The sequence below is a fragment of the Salvia splendens genome, chromosome 2 (genome assembly GCF_004379255.2).
Source record: "Salvia splendens isolate huo1 chromosome 2, SspV2, whole genome shotgun sequence".
Classification (NCBI taxonomy): Eukaryota; Viridiplantae; Streptophyta; class Magnoliopsida; order Lamiales; family Lamiaceae; genus Salvia; species Salvia splendens.
Window position 1 is genome coordinate 3,997,487 of NC_056033.1, and position 19,638 is coordinate 4,017,124.

General features: G+C 36.1%; 2 protein-coding genes across 2 annotated transcripts; both read left to right on the forward strand.

Moving 5' to 3' along the window:
• The first annotated feature begins 9,751 nt into the window (after nt 1-9,751).
• LOC121771032 (carotenoid cleavage dioxygenase 7, chloroplastic-like) lies at nt 9,752-13,519 on the forward strand. Its single transcript, XM_042167833.1, has 7 exons — nt 9,752-10,523; nt 10,632-10,760; nt 11,673-11,804; nt 12,247-12,513; nt 12,590-12,675; nt 12,760-13,080; nt 13,181-13,519. Exons 1-7 carry the CDS (start codon nt 9,752-9,754, stop codon nt 13,397-13,399), a joined length of 1,926 nt encoding a protein of 641 aa, XP_042023767.1. The 3' UTR covers nt 13,400-13,519.
• Nucleotides 13,520-14,339: 820 nt separating this feature from the next.
• Nucleotides 14,340-19,632, forward strand: LOC121784342 (nuclear pore complex protein NUP62-like). Its single transcript, XM_042182497.1, has 9 exons — nt 14,340-16,009; nt 17,021-17,114; nt 17,424-17,502; nt 17,609-17,731; nt 18,267-18,344; nt 18,726-18,829; nt 19,032-19,119; nt 19,188-19,286; nt 19,380-19,632. The coding sequence occupies exons 1-9, from the start codon at nt 14,434-14,436 to the stop codon at nt 19,470-19,472; spliced, it is 2,334 nt and encodes a 777-aa protein (XP_042038431.1). The 5' UTR covers nt 14,340-14,433; the 3' UTR covers nt 19,473-19,632.
• The last annotated feature ends 6 nt before the right edge of the window (nt 19,633-19,638 follow it).

Consider the following 19,638-nt stretch of genomic DNA (forward strand, 5'->3'; position numbering starts at 1 on the left):
AAACACATAACTGATTTTTCCAGTTCTCGGAAGGAGAGATGGTGACTTCATCAAGTTCATGGGTGCGAGCTTTGCTTCAGATCTCTCCGTACACATTCTCTGCAATCGGAATCGCCATATCCATCGGCGTTTCGGTTCTCGGCGCCGCCTGGTATTTCTCGCACATTGTGATATACCCCCTCTGCGTCTCTTGCTTGTGAATTTTTCGTCTGATTTTGCTTAACTGCGGATTTAGGGAAATATATATAACATCGGAATCGCCATATCCATCGGCGTTTCGGTTCTCGGCGCCGCCTGGTATTTCTCGCACATTGTGATATACCCCTCTGCGTCTCTTGCTTGTGAATTTTTCGTCTGATTTTGCTTAACTGCGGATTTAGGGGAATATATATAACTGGAAGTAGTTTGATTGGTGCTGCCATCAAATCTTCCCGCATTAACTCCAAAAACCTAATCAGGTACTACTTTTCAAATCAGAGCAGTTTTAGATTTGCAATTACTAGTTATTGTCAGTGCTGATATATTCAGCATTCACTTACCGAGTTTATTGCTTAATCGTAGCTTATTATACTGCTTTTGAGTTTGCTGTGGTGATTTAATACTAGTTTGGTGATGCTTTGTTTCGAACTTAGTGAGAATTAGAATGTGAAGAAGTATTCTTTATTCTGAATCTAGTTCATTCATTGTTTAGGAATATGAAATCGGAGTCCTCGAGCGACCAGATTCGGCGCATTAGCCGGATTGTAGTGGCCAATCGACGAGGAGTAATTATGAACGACTTAGTGGAGATCGTCAATCGCGTTGGAGTTTAATTGCGTTGGAGTTTTTTAACTGATATACATAATCTGCATATTGTATAGTATAATGCGTAGTTTAGTTTCTGTAATGCATTATATGTGATATGTAATGAACATTACTCTTGACCCGTTTAATTTATGCCGTGTTTCGATGTTTGGCGCACGGTTCTTATTTTCCATAAGGGTTTAACAAGCCTAGGGGTAAGGGTGTAGTATGTGCTAAGTCTAAATAATGTTGTCCAAATACACGAGCTGTAGTAATTCATCTGGGTTGCACATTCATAGCGCGTATGTTTTTTTTTACTGATATACATAATGTACATATTATATAGTATAATGCGCAGTTTAGTTTATGTAATGCATTATTTGTGATATGTAATGAACATTTATCCTGACCCGTTTAATTTAAGCTGTGCCGGGTTTCGATGTTTGGTTCACGTTTCTTGTTGTCCCGAAGGGTTTAACAAGCCTAGTGGCTAGGGTGTAGTATGTTCTAAGTCTAACAGACGTTGTCCAAATACACGAGCTGCAGTAATTCGTCTGGGGTTGCACATGCATGGTGCGTAGGCATTTTTAGAAACAGATATACATAATGTACATATTGTGTAATATAATGCGTAGTTTTAGTTTCTGTAAAGCATTATTTGTGTTATGTAATGAACATTTATCCTGACCCGTTTAATTTATGTTGTGTCGTGTTTCGATGTTTGGCGCACGTCAAGCCCAGGGGCTAGGGTGTAGTATGTTCTAAGTCTAAAAAACGTTGTCAAATACACGAGCTGCAGCAATTCATCTCGGGTTGCAGATGCATAGCGCGTAGGTATTTTTTAAAATAGATATACACAATGTACATTTTTGTATAGTATACTGCGTACTTTAGTTTGTGTAATGCATTTTTTGTGATATGTAATGAACATTTATCCTGCCCCGTTTAATTTAAGTCGTGCCGTGTTTCGATGTTTGGCGCACGTTTCTTGTTTTCCCTAAGGGTTTAACAAGCCTAGGGGCTAGGGTGTAGTATGTTCTAAGTCTAACAAACGTTGTTCAAATACACGAGCTGCAGTAAATAAACGTAATGCACATAACACGTTTCTGAATAAGTGCATTATTTGGTTTACACATTGCATTATTTAATGTGTCATTTACATTATGTGGAATATGATAAGCATTATAGCATAATAATGTCAACATCTTTTTAAATAAATGCACAACATCATAAACGTAAGACACAAAGTATATGGCTGAATATTGGAATGTACTCCATTCATAATTCATATTCCCAAAAATATTGTCCAATATCAACAATCTACTAAAGAGTTGTGAAAACTTTTAGTTTCAAAGCGAAAAGTCAACCAAGCAATCAAGGAATTCATTAACCTCCATCAACCTATAGTCGAAACCATCACTCGCTACAGACCATAATTCTCGACCCACAGTTCAAAGTTGAACTTGGCAGGTCTCTCCCTCCAATACCTAAGCAGTTCGCCGACAATAGAGTCGTTCACATTTTCGACTAGTAGGTTGCTTCGGCTCACCCTCACTTTTAGAAGTACTCAGGCCTACATCAACCAACATGGCTCTGAATTTTTTATCCAACGCAACTGGTATACTGTCGTCCGCTGTCGTCTATATCGTCTCTAAGCTGTTTCTCTGATATGGACCAAACAACACAACACATCAGAAAATTATCACAATAAATAATGCTTCAGTCAGAACAAATAATGCATAAAACTCTACCCATAATGCATTGGACAAAGTAAATAATGCACTTATTACCATCACATAAAGTATTTGTCAATTTAATCAACAAGTTGAAACTTAGTTTCTAATCTGAGGCCATTAACAAATACAATCAATACCTATGATATGCTTACTATACTCCTAATATTTACCTAAACCGGCTGCACAATTGTATGACAGATACTTATAATACCGTTTGATAATGCATAATACACTTCACATAATGTAAATTTCATAGGACATAATGCATTGTCTTAAAAAAAATGCACATGTATTACACCCAAATACTAGTAACAAATATCAAGAATACAACTCATAATGAACCATAAAATCCAACATATGCATACTTACAGATTCATAATGCACTTCCCACACCAAATAATAACTATATTGAATCTTGACTGAGTTGCTTAAACATCATAGACAATACCCGTATTAATGCCTAATATAGACAACATAATGCAAAAATCATGGTTCATAATGCACAATCCAAAATAAACAATCCACGTTTACAATTTTGCCTGATTTTATTTAGTAAAAACATAGGACATAATGCATTGTCTAAACCCAAAAATGCACATGTATTACACACAAAGACTAGTAACCAATATCAAGAATACAACTCAGTCTGAACCAAAAACTACAACAAATGCATAATTACAGATTTATATTGCACTTCCACACCAGATAATAACCATATGAATCTTGACTGAGTTGCTTAACCATCACAGACAATTCCAGTATTAATGCCTAATATAGACAGAATAATGCATAAATCATGTTACATAATGCACAGTCCAAAATAAATAATGCAAGTATACAATATTGCCTGAGTTTATTCAGAAAAAATAGAACATATTGCATTGTCTCAAACAAAAAAATGCACATGTATTACTCCTAAAGACTAGTATACAATATCAAGAATGCAACTCAGGCTCAACCATGCACTCCAACATATGCATAATTACATATTCATAATGCACTTCCCACACCAAACAATAACCACATTTAAACTTTGACGGAGTTGCATAATATAGCCAACATAATGCACATATCATGTTACATACTGCATAGTCCAAAATAAATAATGCATAAAAATAATTGTGTCTGAGTGTAGTGTTTAACAAAAAACAACACCCTACATAATGCATCATTTATTGCACATAATGACATTTACATATATACATAATGCATTGTCTACACCCAAAAAATGCACATGTATTACACACAAAGACTAGTATACAATATCAAGAAGACAACTCATGCGGAGCCCATACACTCCAACAAATGCATAATTACAGATTCATAATGCACTTTCCACACCAAACAATAACCATATTTAAACTTTGACAGAGTTGCTTAACACCCGGAGTCAGTACCCGTATTAATGCATAATGTAGCCAGCATAATGCAAATATTATTTCACATAATGCATAGTACAACATAAATAATGCATAAACATAATTTTGCTGAGTCTAGTAAGTTAAAATCACAGCACCCTACATTACCCCATCATATACTGCACATAATGTCACTTACATATATACATAATGCATTAATCAAACATGCAATTATCCTTCCACAAAATCGACAGATATGATATTGAATTCCACCAACAGCGCCGCAAATTTACCTGCAACTTGGGATGGTTGTGAGCGTGGACGTCCTCGCTTAGGCATATTATATCTGTCTGTAAATAACCAAATCAAACAATGCTCTGAGAACCAGAATACATAAAACCCCGTCGAATACAGAGAAATATCAGAACACACAATAAAACCCAGTCGGCCATCAAAATGCATGCTTTTATACACAAAACAACAAAAATCGGTGTGAATTTATTGTTCCGCGAGAATTGTCGCTGTTACAATTTATAGTTTTCGTGCCTACACAATATTTGAAGTACAGTCACGTACCATGTCGCCGGTAGCGTTTCGGTGTTAGCAACGGCGGAGGATGTGTGCTGAAATATTGGACAATTGCTGTCGATTACTTCAAAGAATTGAGCGCTGCGAACGGAGATAGGGTTTAGAGAGTGTAGATTGGGTGTACAACGTTTAATGAGCGAGAATGAAGATTCGGACGTTTCAAATCCCAACAATTTCGCCCTTTCCAAATTCTGGCAGTTTTATTTATGTAAAATGACTATTTTAGCCTTATAATGCAGACACACAGGTTCCATAATGCAACACGGAGTCATATTTAAATTGTCAATCTGGACCGTTGATGCAGTTGATCTAACGCCTAGCAATGAGAAGAACAAAGGATGTTAGAATTGAAAAGGAGAATAATGCTCCCCTATATATATATATATATATATATATATGGGTGCGTTAAAATGATAGTCATATTTATGTTTATAACCTAATAACCTATCATTTTATGGGTAAAAAATATCATTTTTACTAAAAATGATATTTATACACTACAAAATGATATTTTTAATCCATAAAATGATATTCTATTTTATAAAATGATATATTTCGTCCATAGAATGATAGGTTATTAGGTTATTACCATAAATATGGATTATCATATGATCACATCCTTTTATATATATATATATATATATATATATATATATATATATATATATAGGGACGTATTCATTTCCTTATTGTATCTTTTGTTCTTTGTTCTTTTTAATCTCAGCCTCACGATTTTGTCATCCGACGGTTAGATTGGTGCCACGTGTCATTTAAATTTTCAGTTGAATAATGCACACCGACTAATAATGCACCATTATAGTGTAATAATGCAGATTTTCAGTTGAATAATGCACATCGACTAATAATGCATCATTATAGTGTAATAATGTAGATCATCTGGACCGTTGATGAATGAGATCTAACGGCCCATATTAAGAAGAATAAAGGATCTAAGGGATGAATAGGGGAATAACGCTCCATATATATATATATATATGATGTCAACTGTAGGGGTGGCAAATCGTGCGTGTCGGGTCGTTATCGTGTCGACACGTCGGGTCGTGTTCGTGTTTGTTGTTATCGTGTTCGTGTCGTTATCGTGTCGACACGATAACGACACGAACACGATAACAACAAACACGAACACGACCCGTTAAGAAAACCTCAAACACGATAACGACACGAACACGATAACAACAAACACGAACACGACCCGTTAAGAAAACCTCAAACACGAACACGAACACGACACGAAACCCTCAGACACGAACACGACACGAACACGACACGAACCCATTAACGACACGAACCAATTCGGGTCAACACGACACGATAACAACACGTACACGAGATGACACGATAACGACTCGATAACAACACGACCTGATAACGGTTAAACCTATTAAAAATGAAAATAATAAGAATTAATAATATTAAAATATTATTTGTTAACGGATAACACGAATACGACACGAACACGACACGAACACGTATTGTTAACGGATAACACGAACCCGACACGAACACGACACGAACACGACACGAAATTTTCGTGTCCTTAACGGGTCGACCCGATAAGGACACGAACCCAATAAGCTCTGACCCAAACCCATTATTTTTGTGCCGGTTCGTGTCGTGTTATCGTGTCGTGTCAAAAATTGCCAGTTGACTCAACTGGCTATATTGCTTCACATTATTAAATTTAATTATCATATCACTGCTCTGAGGTAGTGAGGTGTGAGCTTTTCACTGTATCAACTAACCATGGATACTTAATTACTTAAAACTTGGGCACGATAATTGGTAAATTAATTCAATGGCTAGCATCTAAAAATTAAAATAGGATGAATTTCTCACACCGTTACACGTGCACTCCAGGTGCCTTCAATTAAGATGCTTTAAATATCGACCTAGCATACTATCGTTTTTTCAGTTTTTAACTCTATCTGGTATCCAACATGACATGTAAGATCCCTCACATCTATTTTAAAATAATGGTTTGACCCCCTTTTTCTTTTTTTCTTTTTTAATAGGAGTATTAGTAGTATCAATTTGCCATTTTCTATCCATCAATAAATAATTGTTCTATTTAATTATATTTTAAGTAGCATACTACTTTTTTTGTATACGACTTCATATTCCATTATCTATCACACTTACAATTTATTATTTATATATACTCATTGTGTCCATTATTTAAAGAGTCATTTAATTTGACATGAATCTCAAGAAATTATTTAACTTTGTGAAAAAGAATGAAATAATAAAGTGAATGGAAAGTGTGCCTCATTTATAATGGATTAATGTGAGGGGAAAAGAAATAGTGGAATGTTTGCATACTAAAAATAGAATAAAATAAATAATTCTTTAAATTATAGACCTCTCGGAATGACAAAATAATTTTTTAAATATTGAACAAAGGGAGTAAAAATTAAACACATCATATGTTTAGTATTTTTTAAAAACTTTTTAATTTGCGGATATTTCAAATCATGGGATCGTAAATTTTGTATAAATAGCCACAGATTCTCCCAATTTCACAACTACTTCATTAGATATGTACTATATAGATTTGCAGGTACAAAATGTTTATAAAAGAATTAACTACATAAATGCAAGCATTGGAAATATGGAAGAGATTTTTAAAATAAAAGAAGAGAGAAGCCACATTAATCGGTGCATGAGCAGCAATGGAATCAAGCAATAATTCTTGTTTACCGTTTTTTCACTTTTCACACTATCAATTGCACACAGCAATAATTCTTGTTTACCGTGTCTTCAAACTATCAAATGCACACATGTGATTACTGCATTTAAGAGAAATTGCATTATCCATATATATGTATATTTTTAACAGGATTTAAAAAATAAAAACAGAAAAATAAAAAATACACAAGCATTTACACAATTCCTGCCAAAAAGGGTAAAACATACTTTTCACCCAACTGGCACGTTAGATTAAGATAGATAGATTAGGTTTATAATGGATTGTGAGTAAAAAGAATTACTGAATATATATGAGATTTGCATATTAAAAATAGAATAAAATAAATAATTCTTTCAATCATAGACATCTCAAAATGACAAAATAAATTTAATTAAATATTGAACAAAGGGAGTAAAAGTTAAAAGTAGTGCTAAATGGTCATATTATGGTCAGCCATAAACTTAAAATATTAATAAAAAGTTGTACATTTATTACTGATTCACTTTAATTTATTTTTGACTATATTATCCTTGAACACTAACGCTAGTAAAAAACAAAGAGAAATGTAACCCTCTTTTCAATTCTTTTATGTTGATTTCGTATCACTTTTTATACTTTTATTTATTATTTTTGTATTATTATTTAAATTTTGTGTGAAATTAATTTTAAAGTTAGAATATAAATATCTAATGATATTATAATTCAATTGTTACTAATAATTTTTGTTCTCCTTTATATAAAATAAGTCAATTATTAACAATTAGTATCTACATAATTATAACAAAATATATGTAAATATTATACTAGTATATAATGCATTTATAAAAAAAGTAATTCAAATTTTTAGAGGGACAATGTTTCAATATTAAAAGTATACATAGAAAATATCTTATTCTAGAAACATAAATTAGACAATTGGAAATTACTTAATTGAAATCCATTAAATAAATTAAAATCATAGATAATTTATAAAGCTAAATTATGACAGAGACTCATATAGTTTACAATCAGTTTAATATATTAAAAATTCAATTAGTCGAAAATGAGTAGTATACATTATTATTTGAAATTAATACTACTGTATTATGTAAAAATAAAATATTACTACTATAAAACTCAAATAAAACTCAGAGTAGTCTATCATAGGGCACCAACTACCAAAACTCATCCATTAAGCTCAATTTTATTCCTCAGTTCTTACTAGTAAATAAAAATCTACTCTATAAAAAAACATAACAAGTTAGGAGTATTAATTTTAAATTAAAACTTATATAGACAAAATATCATTACGTAGCACCCCTATCCCCCCATCACACGTTAACTATGATGTCACAGCCAATTATTGTATTATCTCACAAATTAATTCATAAATATTGAATATTTATATATGATATCACAACTTCTTTAATACCACTCTCAATTCTTATCTTAGTCATTTGAATAGTACTATTAATTTGATTGCATAAAAATTTTTACTAGGATCAACGGAAATGAATGGTTTGTGGAGAGAAAAGAATATGTTAATTATGAAGAAAACAAGAGCTCTCAATAATATATACCTTCTACGTCTGCTAAAATAGGAATTTTTTAAACGGAACATGTTTTAATGCAAAATTGAAAGTAAGAGATAGAAAGAAAAGTGTGTTAATGAAAAATGGGTCTCATAACAATTTTTCCTCAAATAGAAAGTTTTTATTTTTAAGGAACGAGATTAAAAAGGAATATTTTTTATTTTTATTTTTGGAGGACGGAGGGAGTACTTTAAATCAATGATAGTTTTATTCAAATAATTTAATCATAGTAATAATACTACTATTATTAAATCTAATACACAAATTATCATGTACCTTGTGGTAATAGCAACATAGTTAATAATAATAATACATTGAATTATGTCATAAGAAATTTTAGTTGATCTTATATTTATGAAGAATTTTAATTAATCACATATTTATTAAAATAATGGAGAGTTTAAACATTTCACAAAATATTAAATACTTGTACTAATATATGTGTATGTAGTAATTAGTATACGGAGTACATATCACTAGTATACGAATAAATAGATTCATTATGAAGCTATATTACTATATATTTCAATGATTAATAACAAATATTTATTGTTATAAATAGATTCAATCAAATTTTCATTTTCTCAATCGTATATTTAATAGTAACTGTTATACACGTTATATTTAAATAAATAATATATCATATATAAAAATTATTGGTAAAAATACAAAAAATAAAAACTGGAAGAGCTTAAAAACAAAAGAAATATAAACAACGTGGAATTGAAATTTACTAATGCAATTAAGTAAAAGGGTAATAGTGTAAACATTTTTTGAGCATTAAATAAGGTAATTAAATGATTTCTATTCACAATATTTATATTTACTTAAATGCATTTCCCAAAAGTTAAACACATCATATGTTTTTCATCAACATTTTATTAATACTAGTACAAGTATTTTTTCAAAACCTTTTTATTTGCGGATCATGGGATCGTAAATTTTGTACTATAAATAGCCACAGATTCCTTCCCAATTTCACTCAAACCATAAGCCACTTCGAATAAAATGAAAGCAATATCCTGCCACCTCCTCCCCATCAAACCCCCTACCGCAGCTCCCCTTCCGCGGCTGCTGCCACCGCCAACCCACAGCCCCTCACATCCCAGCAAGGCCACCTCCATCACCTCCCGCGCCATCTCCATCAGCGCCCCATCCATCCCGGCCCTGGACACTAATGCCTCCGACGACGCCGTCTCCGCCTTCTGGGACTACCAGTTCCTCTTCGTGTCGCAGCGCGCCGAGACCGCAGACCCCGTCCCCCTCCGCCTTGTCGACGGCGCGCTGCCGCACGGCTTCCCCTCCGGCACCTACTACCTCACCGGCCCCGGCCTCTTCTCCGACGACCACGGCTCCACTGTCCACCCCCTCGACGGCCACGGCTACCTCCGCTCCTTCCGCATCGACGCCGCCGCCGGGAGGGTGGACTTCGCCGCCAGGTACGTCGAGACGGAGGCGCAGGCCGAGGAGCGGGACCGCGACACAGGGGAGTGGCGGTTCACGCACCGCGGCCCGTTCTCGGTCCTCAAGGGGGGGAACATGGTGGGGAACACCAAGGTCATGAAGAACGTCGCCAACACCAGCGTTTTGCGGTGGGGAGGCCGCCTCTTCTGCCTCTGGGAGGGCGGCGATCCCTATGAGATCGAGCCGCGGAGTTTGGAGACTGTTGGGAGGTTTGATCTTGCCGCCGGGAAGAGAATTAAGGCGGGCGACGACGATGGTACGGTCAGGGCGAAGTTGTTGGACGTTGCTGCTCGTGTATTGAAGCCTTTACTTTACGGTGAGAATCCGATTATACTGTTTAAAGCACTAATTCAATTTTTTATTTTTTTTATTTCATTTATTATGCATGTAAGGTGAAAATTAAGTGTGGGAATCAATGGTGCAGGGGTGTTCAAGATGCCTCCCAAGAGATGGTTGTCTCATTACAAAATTGATGTCAAGAGAAATAGATTATTAATAATGTCATGCAATGCCGAAGATATGCTACTTCCACGTAGCAATTTCACTATTTTCGGTAAGTTTTGATTTCTCCTTATAATACTATAAAGTTACAAACTACGTACTATTGTCAACGATGAGAAATATTTGAATTAAAAAGTATGAGAATTAAGAAAACTATTTAGTAAGCTAAATTTATTTTAAAAAAATGAATAATTATTCTGAAAAAATTACAACCAATTAATTTGGGATGAAGGGGCATAAACACGAATTTATTCATTAAATTAATCAATAGATGGACCTTTACAATTTACAGTTAAAAATGGTTTCTAGTTATTTTTTACTTTTCTTTTATTAAAATCTATATATATGTGTATATATTGTTTCATCTGCAAATTTTGAATAGAAATATACTCCCTCCGTCCCATTAAATATGCAACATTTGCTTTTCGGCACGAGATTTTATGTAGTGTTGTTTTCTAAGTTAATGAAGATAGAGTAAAGTAAGAGAGAATAAAAAGTAGAGAGAGTAATGTTTCCATTTTTAGAAACGTTTCATTTTTAATGGAACAGACCGAAAAGGAAAACGTTTCATTTCTAATGGGACAGATGGAGTATGTATTTATTACTTGACTAATTGATACAAACGAGGACTATGCTGCTTACTAACTAGAGGCCGTTTTACTTGTTGGTAATTTTCAAGAATGATAAGATTGGTTGTTTTAGCTGCTTGTTATTTTCAAGACTGACAATATTGGGGTTTTGTCGGAGAAAACGAGATTTTAGATGTTAGCCAGGTGATTTAGGACAAAACAACAAATCCAATTAGTATGTAACTTAAGATAAATGCTTATTCCGAAATTGTGTCATATCCTTTTTTGTTTTCTACGCATAAATATATAGCCTGATCTAGTGTCATTTTTTAGAGGATAAGGAAAAATAATATTGTAGTAATACTTAAATTTTATTTTATGGTTTAATTTTTCAGAATATGACTCCAATTTTAAGCTGCTGCAAAGCCAAGAATTCAACATCCCTGATCACTTGATGATCCATGACTGGGCCTTTACAGATTCTCATTACATATTGTTTGGAAACAGGATCAAGTTAGACATTGCAGGTATATATGCCTTTATTCCCTTATTTTAAGATTAATTAGGTTGAACTACATTCTAAATTGACATATACAGTATAAACACATACAATTGGATTGTTATTGGGAAATGAGAACTAGAAATTAAACTAATAGATATAGATGTTCATGTGAATAATTTATGTTATATTACATATGTGAATGTGAAGATTAAATAAAGATCTATAGAAGAACCAAACGTATATGCTACATATTTTATTCCAAAAAATGTCACAATCGTCCTAAGTTGCACATAAAATGACAAATAACAAACATGGTACTTACATGGTATCATACTAAAAGAATCGTTCTATAAAGACAAAGTAATCATTCTATAAAAATACACTCCAAACTAATAAACTAATGACATCAACTTGGCTACTTCTAAATGCTTACTATATAATAGTACTAATTATTATTATAAATGCAGGTTCAATGACAGCATTATGTGGATTTTCTCCAATGATATCGGCATTATCGGTAAATCCAAGCAAGACAACTTGTCCAATTTATTTACTACCAAGATTTGAAGACACTAAATCAAGGGATTGGAGAGTCCCAATTGAAGCACCTTCACAAATGTGGGTGCTTCACACTGGAAATGCTTTTGAAGAGAAATATGAAAATGGAGATCTTCACATTCAAATCCAAGCTAGTACTTGTTCCTACCAATGGTTCAATTTCCAGAAAATGTTTGGTAATTTTTCTATTTACTATGATTAATTGCATTTTTTTGTGTTTTGAAAATTAATTTTGTTTTATTTGTCTCACAGGATATGATTGGCAGACTGGTAAATTGGACCCTTCCATGATGAACTTGAAACGAGGCCAAGAAACATTGCTACCTCACTTAGTGAATGTACTATTTAATTAGACTCTTGAAATGGATTAATATTGTCAAATGACGAATGTGAAAATTCAAAAATTATATCAATTGATGCAGGTTAGTATTAAATTGGACGTGGATGGGAATTGCCAAGACTGCAGTGTAGATAACCTGGCGGAGTGGAGCAAACCGACGGATTTTCCGGTGATAAATCAAGAATTTTCCGGTGGCCGTAACACTTACGTCTATGCAGCTTCCTCCTCCGGCTCGCGGCAAGCCTTGCCGCATTTCCCGTTCGACACGGTGGTGAAGATGAACACGGCCACCAAAGCCACCCACACTTGGTCTACCGGCCGCCGTAGATTCATCGGCGAGCCGGTCTTCATACCGAAAGCCGGTGGTGGTGGTGAAGACGAAGGCTTTCTTCTCGTAGTCGAGGTGAGTTATTTATTTATTTATTTATCGTACATGTATTTGAAACGACTCAAATATTTTACAAACTTTTTAACAACTAAATTGCGTTTCATCGTCTTTGCAGTACGCGGTATCTACACAAAGATGTTATCTTGTGATTTTGGACCCTAAACTGATTGGCAAAAGGAATGCTCTAGTGGCAAGGTTTGAAGTCCCAAGGCATTTGAATTTTCCTCTTGGATTTCACGGATTCTGGGCTCAAACGTCCTCTTCCGAGCGCCACGTGGCATCATCCCCTACAAGGAATCTAGAACTTTCTCATGAATGTATTGGGGCGACCTGATTGTAGTATGGTAAATAAAAAATAGGTGCAATGACGACGGAGATGCAAAAGGAGAGTAAAATGGTCATATTTTGAACTTTGTTTCTGAACCATGGTTGTAGTGAATGTTATGTTCGTCTTCTCTGTAGTCTATGTTATATAACATGATCATAACCAGGCTATCTAACATGATCTTTTAACAAAATACTAATTTTTACCAGACTGTCAAACATGATCTTTTAACAAAATAGTTTTTAGCTCATCAATTGTTAAAGGGCCTCATGTGCAATGAAGGAAGATGTAAATTGCTACTAATATTCTTTGCATTTCTTTTATCCATAATCACAAGTCTCGAAACTGTAATGATGCTTTTGTTTTGGTTAGTTAATTTGTAAAACTAAACAATATACTACCCCATCTCAATCTCAACTAAGATGACATAATTTCCTTTTTAATTTGTTATAATCAAGATAATACATTTTTATTTTGGGTAATATTTTTTCTCCAATTAATAAACACTAGCACTTTTCTCTTTCAAATATTCAACTCTTTTTTTTTCTCTTCATTTAATACTTATATTCACTGTTTCGCTCCCCAAGTTAACCACATTAATCAACAAGTCCTAAAATTTCGTGTCCACTAAGAAATGAGTCATCTTAGACGAGACAAAATAAAGTAAATATTTTTTTATTAGAATGTAGTACCACTACTTTTTAATATTCAATTTATTCAGTTTCCATTTGTTTTAGCTACAAGACAATTAACAATGATAATATTTTCTTAAATATGATCAAATTAATTCGGTTTAATTTGAATGTTTACATTGGGCTTATTTGACAGTTCATATTTTAAAATATCGTATTTGAATCACAAGATGGGCCTGTCTCATGGGCCTTCAGAGATAAACCGTCGGCCTAAAAAGGAAATTTTATTGAAGAAAACAAGGTCTGTCTTCCTAAACAAAACTTCAATTTTCCCCAAATTTCAAAACCCTGATTTCCCCCTTTGCCAAAACCCTTCTCCGCCATATCTGCGTTGGTTTCACGTCCACCGCAATGGCCGGCACAGGATTCTCATTCTCCTCCTCCTCCGCACCTGCCTTCGGAACCACATCGCCTGCTTTTGGCGCCGCCTCCGGAGCCTCATTTGGCTTTGGCACTGCAACGACCTCCTCCTCCACACCTTCTTTTGGCTTTGCCTCCAACCCTAGCTCCGCCTCCTCCGCACCTTCGTTTGGTTTTGGATCGGGAGCTGCGTCGTCTGGCTCATCTCTGTTCGGCGGTTCCTCGCTCTTCGGCTCATCCTCTTCCTCCGTGGCCACTGGCTCCAACATTTTTGGATCAGCTCCGAGTTCTGGCGTTTTCGGATTCTCGTCTGCAGGCACAGGCCAAACAGCTAATGCATTTGGTTCGTCGACTCCGACTTCGACTCCAACTCCCGCTCCATCAACCCCCACGCCTTCCACATCTCCGTTTGGATCCCCTGCCCCCGGATCCAACCTTTTCGGGTCGGGTGCTCCAACTCCCAGTCTATTTGGTAATACTTCTTCTTCCGCGGGCAATACCGGCTCTCTTTTTGGGTCAGGGGCTAGTGCAACGCCTAATCCTTTTGGATCAACTACGGCCTCCAGTGCCCCGGCATTTGGGTCGGGCCTGGCACTGAACTCAGGGCTATTTGGCTCGTCGACATCGGCTCCATCCACTTCCACTGCCACTGCCACTGCCACTGCCGCCCCACAATTTGGGGTAAGTTCTGCGCCTACAGGCTTATTTGGATCCTCAACTCCAGCTTCTACCGGTGGCAATCCTCCGTCTTTGTTTGGGGCAAATTCTGGATCAACTTCAAGTCTTTTTGGTTCTTCCACCTCATTTGGATCATCTTCGGCTTCGCCATTGGGTGTGGCGCCGTCGACCACTTCTTCAAGTTCAGCTTCCCCTGTTTCTGGATTTTCATTCCTCAGTTCGGTTGCTTCGACTTCAGCATTCTCCATTTCAAGTTCAGCTGCGTCAGCACCCGGGTTCTCATTCCCCAGTGCTTCGGCTTCAGTCTCTGCCGCGCCTGGACTTTCGATTCCCTCATCACCAGCCACGCCTGCTCCTGCATTTTCATTTAATACGGCTTCTAGCACCACTTCCTCTGGCTTTTCGTTTTTGAAGAGTACCACTAGCACTGCCTCCTCAGCATCGGCCACAACGTCTGTATCTTCTTCACCTGGTTTTTCATTTGCTTCTGCACCATCTCTTTCGAGTTCTTCGGCCTTGACATTTCTGAGTTCTTCGGCCTCGACATCTCTCTTTTCAACTGTCACAACAACTACCGCAACCAGTTCAGCAGCTCCAAGTGTGTCTTCTGCCAGTTCTGGTTTGACGTTTCCAGCATTGACGGTACCTGCATTGGGGACCAGTGCATCTGCTCCAACTTCAGGGTTTACAGGTTTCGGCACAACTAGTACGCCTGCATCAGGGACCAGTGCATCTGCTCCAACTTCAGGGTTTACAGGTTTCGGCACAACTAGTACGCCTGCATCATCCTCTGGAAGCGCAAGTTCTTTTTCACTATCTTTGAAAACACCAGCAACTGCAGGCTCACTTGCATCACAAGCACAATCAAGCGTTGCACTGCCTTCTTTTGGTGGGTTTTCTTTCCTATTACGACTTTCAGTTTTGCTTACTTATTTGTCTACCTGTAGCTGTTTGACTAATTTGTTAAGGTGGCATGTGAAATGTCTTTATGTGGATATGAAATTGAACTTTATTTAATTGTTCCATTATTTGACTAACTGAATTTAAAGGCCATGACATGCGGGTGTTGTACTATTTAAAATTTAAGTTAATATGCACTATGGTGATGTCTAATCATTCTGATAAGACCAAGTGCTGTGGAGCTCAGATCAGATGTTACGGAACAAGCTTGTTGATTGCAAAGGTGACTCGCAATAATCTCTAAGAGTATTTCAAACTTCAAATGAAGCAATAACTGACGGGATATGGTACTCTTCAATGTGATGATGTCCATGAATCAAATAGGATTCTGGCTGTTTGAATGACTGCATAGCTGCTAAATGTAGGTGTGTCATATGGACACAGTACAGTTTTTTGCATAAAAATCTTTCTATTTTTATGATAAGAGAATAATATCAATTAATTATGTAATAGCATCAGTATCTATGTACACACACATACTGTGCCAGTCTGATTGAGTTGAAGAATGTATAGATTTTTGTTAATATATTGTCAGGTGAATAACTTGAGTTCTCCCATATGTATAGTACTAAATTCGAAATCCTTGTTATTGGATGATCATGATACTACCTGAAAAGAAACCCTTCTTGTTGGATGGCCAAGGTAGATGATCAGTAGAGAAATTCTTTTTGTTTGATAGGATATCAAAGTATATCCATCTACAAAAGTTTCTTATAGGAATCCACAAAGAGTTGAAACTGAAAAACGGAAAAGATTCTTCCAGTGTATTGGGTCCTGGAATTTCTCTCTGTTGCTTGTCTCGCATGTTATATAGTAGACATTGGCTGATTCGCTAGATAGCTTCTGCACCTTCAGTATAGCTTATGCACTTTTGGTGCACTTTACCAATAACTACATCATTCGGTTGGCTGATGTTATGGAAATTTAAAAATGCATGTAGGTGTTACAGCTGCGAGCTCAACAACGGCAACAGGCTCAAGTACCAGTTATGCTGCTCAAACATCATCTGTTCTAGTTGCAGCTTCCAGTAGCGGGTCTGTACATCTCTCCCTCCTGTTCAAGTTTATTTTGGTTGTTCTTTCATTACAAAAAGATTAGCTCAAATTCCTGAGTTGGTGGGTTCTTTGGGGAAATGTTGTTAATTATGTCATTTCTTATAATCTTGAAAGTATTTTGCTAGTTTTTCATGGATTCAGTGTTGTATTTCAGCACTAGAGTGAAACTGGCTTATTGTACCATTAAATGTGCCTTGCACTGGCATATTAAACCCGTTTGAGCTCTGTGCATCATTAACATGTAAAGCTTGTGATACCGATTGCTGAATTCTAATTCTTGTCCTGTAGGGCTGCTCCAGCCACTAGTACAGCACCGGCATCTACGCCAAAGTTACCATCCGAAATTACTGGGAAAACAGTCGAGGAGGTAGTAATCTTTACCTCCGCTCTGTTTGACCTATCCTATACTGTTTCCACGTCCTTATCTTGTGTTTCTAATCCTGTACTTCTTCTCTCATGCTGAGCTGGTGCAGATCATTAAAGAGTGGAATGGGGAACTGCAGGAGCGTACTGGGAAGTTTAGGAAACAAGCTAATGCTATAGCTGAGTGGGATCGCAGGATTCTACAGAATCGTGACATTCTTCTTGGCCTTGAGGTATTCTTATACTTGTGATGGTAAAAGAAACGTGCTGTCTTTATGTTGCTTTGGTGGATGCATATCTTGTGCGTGTATTGCCTTTTCAGGTCAATCATAATATGGTTTACAGTTTCTTGTCCTGGATGATTCTTTTAGTTGGCTTCAATTTATGCACAGTGGTTCAAAAACTATGGGAATTTGTTGTAACCTTGCTAATTCTTCAGCTCCTTGGAAGACTTGTCTCATGTTCTCTTTTGTTTTTAAGACTCAAACCTTACTAATCTTGGGAGGTGTGTGATATAAGCTGTGCATAAAACATGGAGTTTAAGACCATGAATAGTTTTATGTCTGCAATGGAAGTGTATAAAAGTTGAATGGGTTCTCTTGAATGAGTGTATTCCACTTTGAACATAATTTCCTTGTTTTGATGCTCTAAATTCAATGCTTCATCCTATTAGTATTGCACTGCATTGCATCGGTAATTACTTACTTATCAGTGCTTTATTTAGTTTTGTGGTTCTCTTGCTAACTATTGTTCTTCAAATTCACTCAGAGTGAAGTTGCGAAAGTAGTTGAAACACAAGGTAGCCTGGAGCGGCAGCTGGAACTAATTGAAACTCACCAAGATGAGGTATCAAATCTTTGTTTGTAGTTCTGGAAACTGCGTAGTGTACTTTATGTTGTATTCCATCATGATACGTTTATAGGGTTAAATGGAAATTTTTTGAAGGAAAGAATATGGTATTGCACTATTGCATTCAGTTGAACAAATAGGAGAAGCTTCTATCAGTAATTGGATCTTCATTGTAATGTCATTTTCTTATATTTTAATAATACACTTAGAGCTGGAGATTTTAATTCATAAGAATGATCTGGAAAAGTGTATGTGCTTCAGAATGATTCATTGGGGGAGTTTCAGTTCTAGTCAAGTCTAACGTGCTGCACATAGCCTAAGGTTGATCTTCACCGAGCTTCATCGATAAAATTTTATTTTTCTCATGTGTGTTGTTAGGTTGACAAAGCCCTGCAAAGCATGGAGGAGGAAGCTGAGCGACTGTATAAAGAGGAACGTGGAATGCTTCTTGATGATGATGCTGCATCTACACGAGATGCAATGTAAGCTCTGATTTTCATATGCTGACTCTGCTTTATAATCCCTTGTGGTGTTCCTATATCTGTTGAGGACTTCCAATGGAAGGCTCGGTTTAGTTTGGTTGATCAGTGGTGGCAATTGGTCTGGTTTTAGAGCTAGCAACTAGCATGGCTCTTTCATGTTATTTTTTTCGTGCTTTCACATTTTCTCTATTCATGATGTCAGGTATGAGCAGGCTGAACTCATAGAGCGGGGATTGGAGCAGATGACAGAACAGATCAAAACAGTTATAAACAGTCTTAATGCCAGTCAAGTAGGTGCCTTAATTAATTATATTTACATTTATATCTTTTGAATATTTAAACAATGATTCTGCATTAGGGTGGAGAGCTTGAGGCATCAGACGGAATGAATCCCCTAGATGTTGTTGTCCGCATATTAAACAATCAACTGAGTTCATTGATGTGGATTGATGAGAAGGTCAGCTCTTCTTCTCACTTGGCTTAACATGTTTTAGGTTGTTTGTTTTATACTGTATTATTAGACTGTATGTTAATTTGTGTCTGTTACTAGGCCGAGGAGTTCTCTTCACGTATTCAGAAGCTTGCTAGCCATGGCTCTACTGCTGATCGTGAACTGACTGGCCCTAAGCTGTGGTTGAACTGAGTCGCTGAACGGGTGTTCGAATTTACATGTGGAGATTCCTATAATCTTTTCTTGTAACACATGGTTTCAGTTTTACCTGTGTATATTGCTATTTTTTTTGAATTTCGTGTTTGTTACATTACATTGAAGATCAGTGGAGTTTATAACAAATATTTCGTCAGATATT

Coding starts and splice junctions, on each gene's coding strand:
- LOC121771032 (XM_042167833.1), top strand. CDS start 9,752: ATGAAAGCAATATCCTGCCACCTCCTCCCCATCAAACCCCCTACCGCA. Junction 12,514..12,589: donor CAATTTCCAGAAAATGTTTG/GTAATTTTTCTA, acceptor TTTGTCTCACAG/GATATGATTGGCAGACTGGT. Junction 12,676..12,759: donor TGCTACCTCACTTAGTGAAT/GTACTATTTAAT, acceptor CAATTGATGCAG/GTTAGTATTAAATTGGACGT.
- LOC121784342 (XM_042182497.1), top strand. CDS start 14,434: ATGGCCGGCACAGGATTCTCATTCTCCTCCTCCTCCGCACCTGCCTTC. Junction 18,345..18,725: donor TTGAAACTCACCAAGATGAG/GTATCAAATCTT, acceptor GTGTGTTGTTAG/GTTGACAAAGCCCTGCAAAG. Junction 19,287..19,379: donor TGATGTGGATTGATGAGAAG/GTCAGCTCTTCT, acceptor GTCTGTTACTAG/GCCGAGGAGTTCTCTTCACG.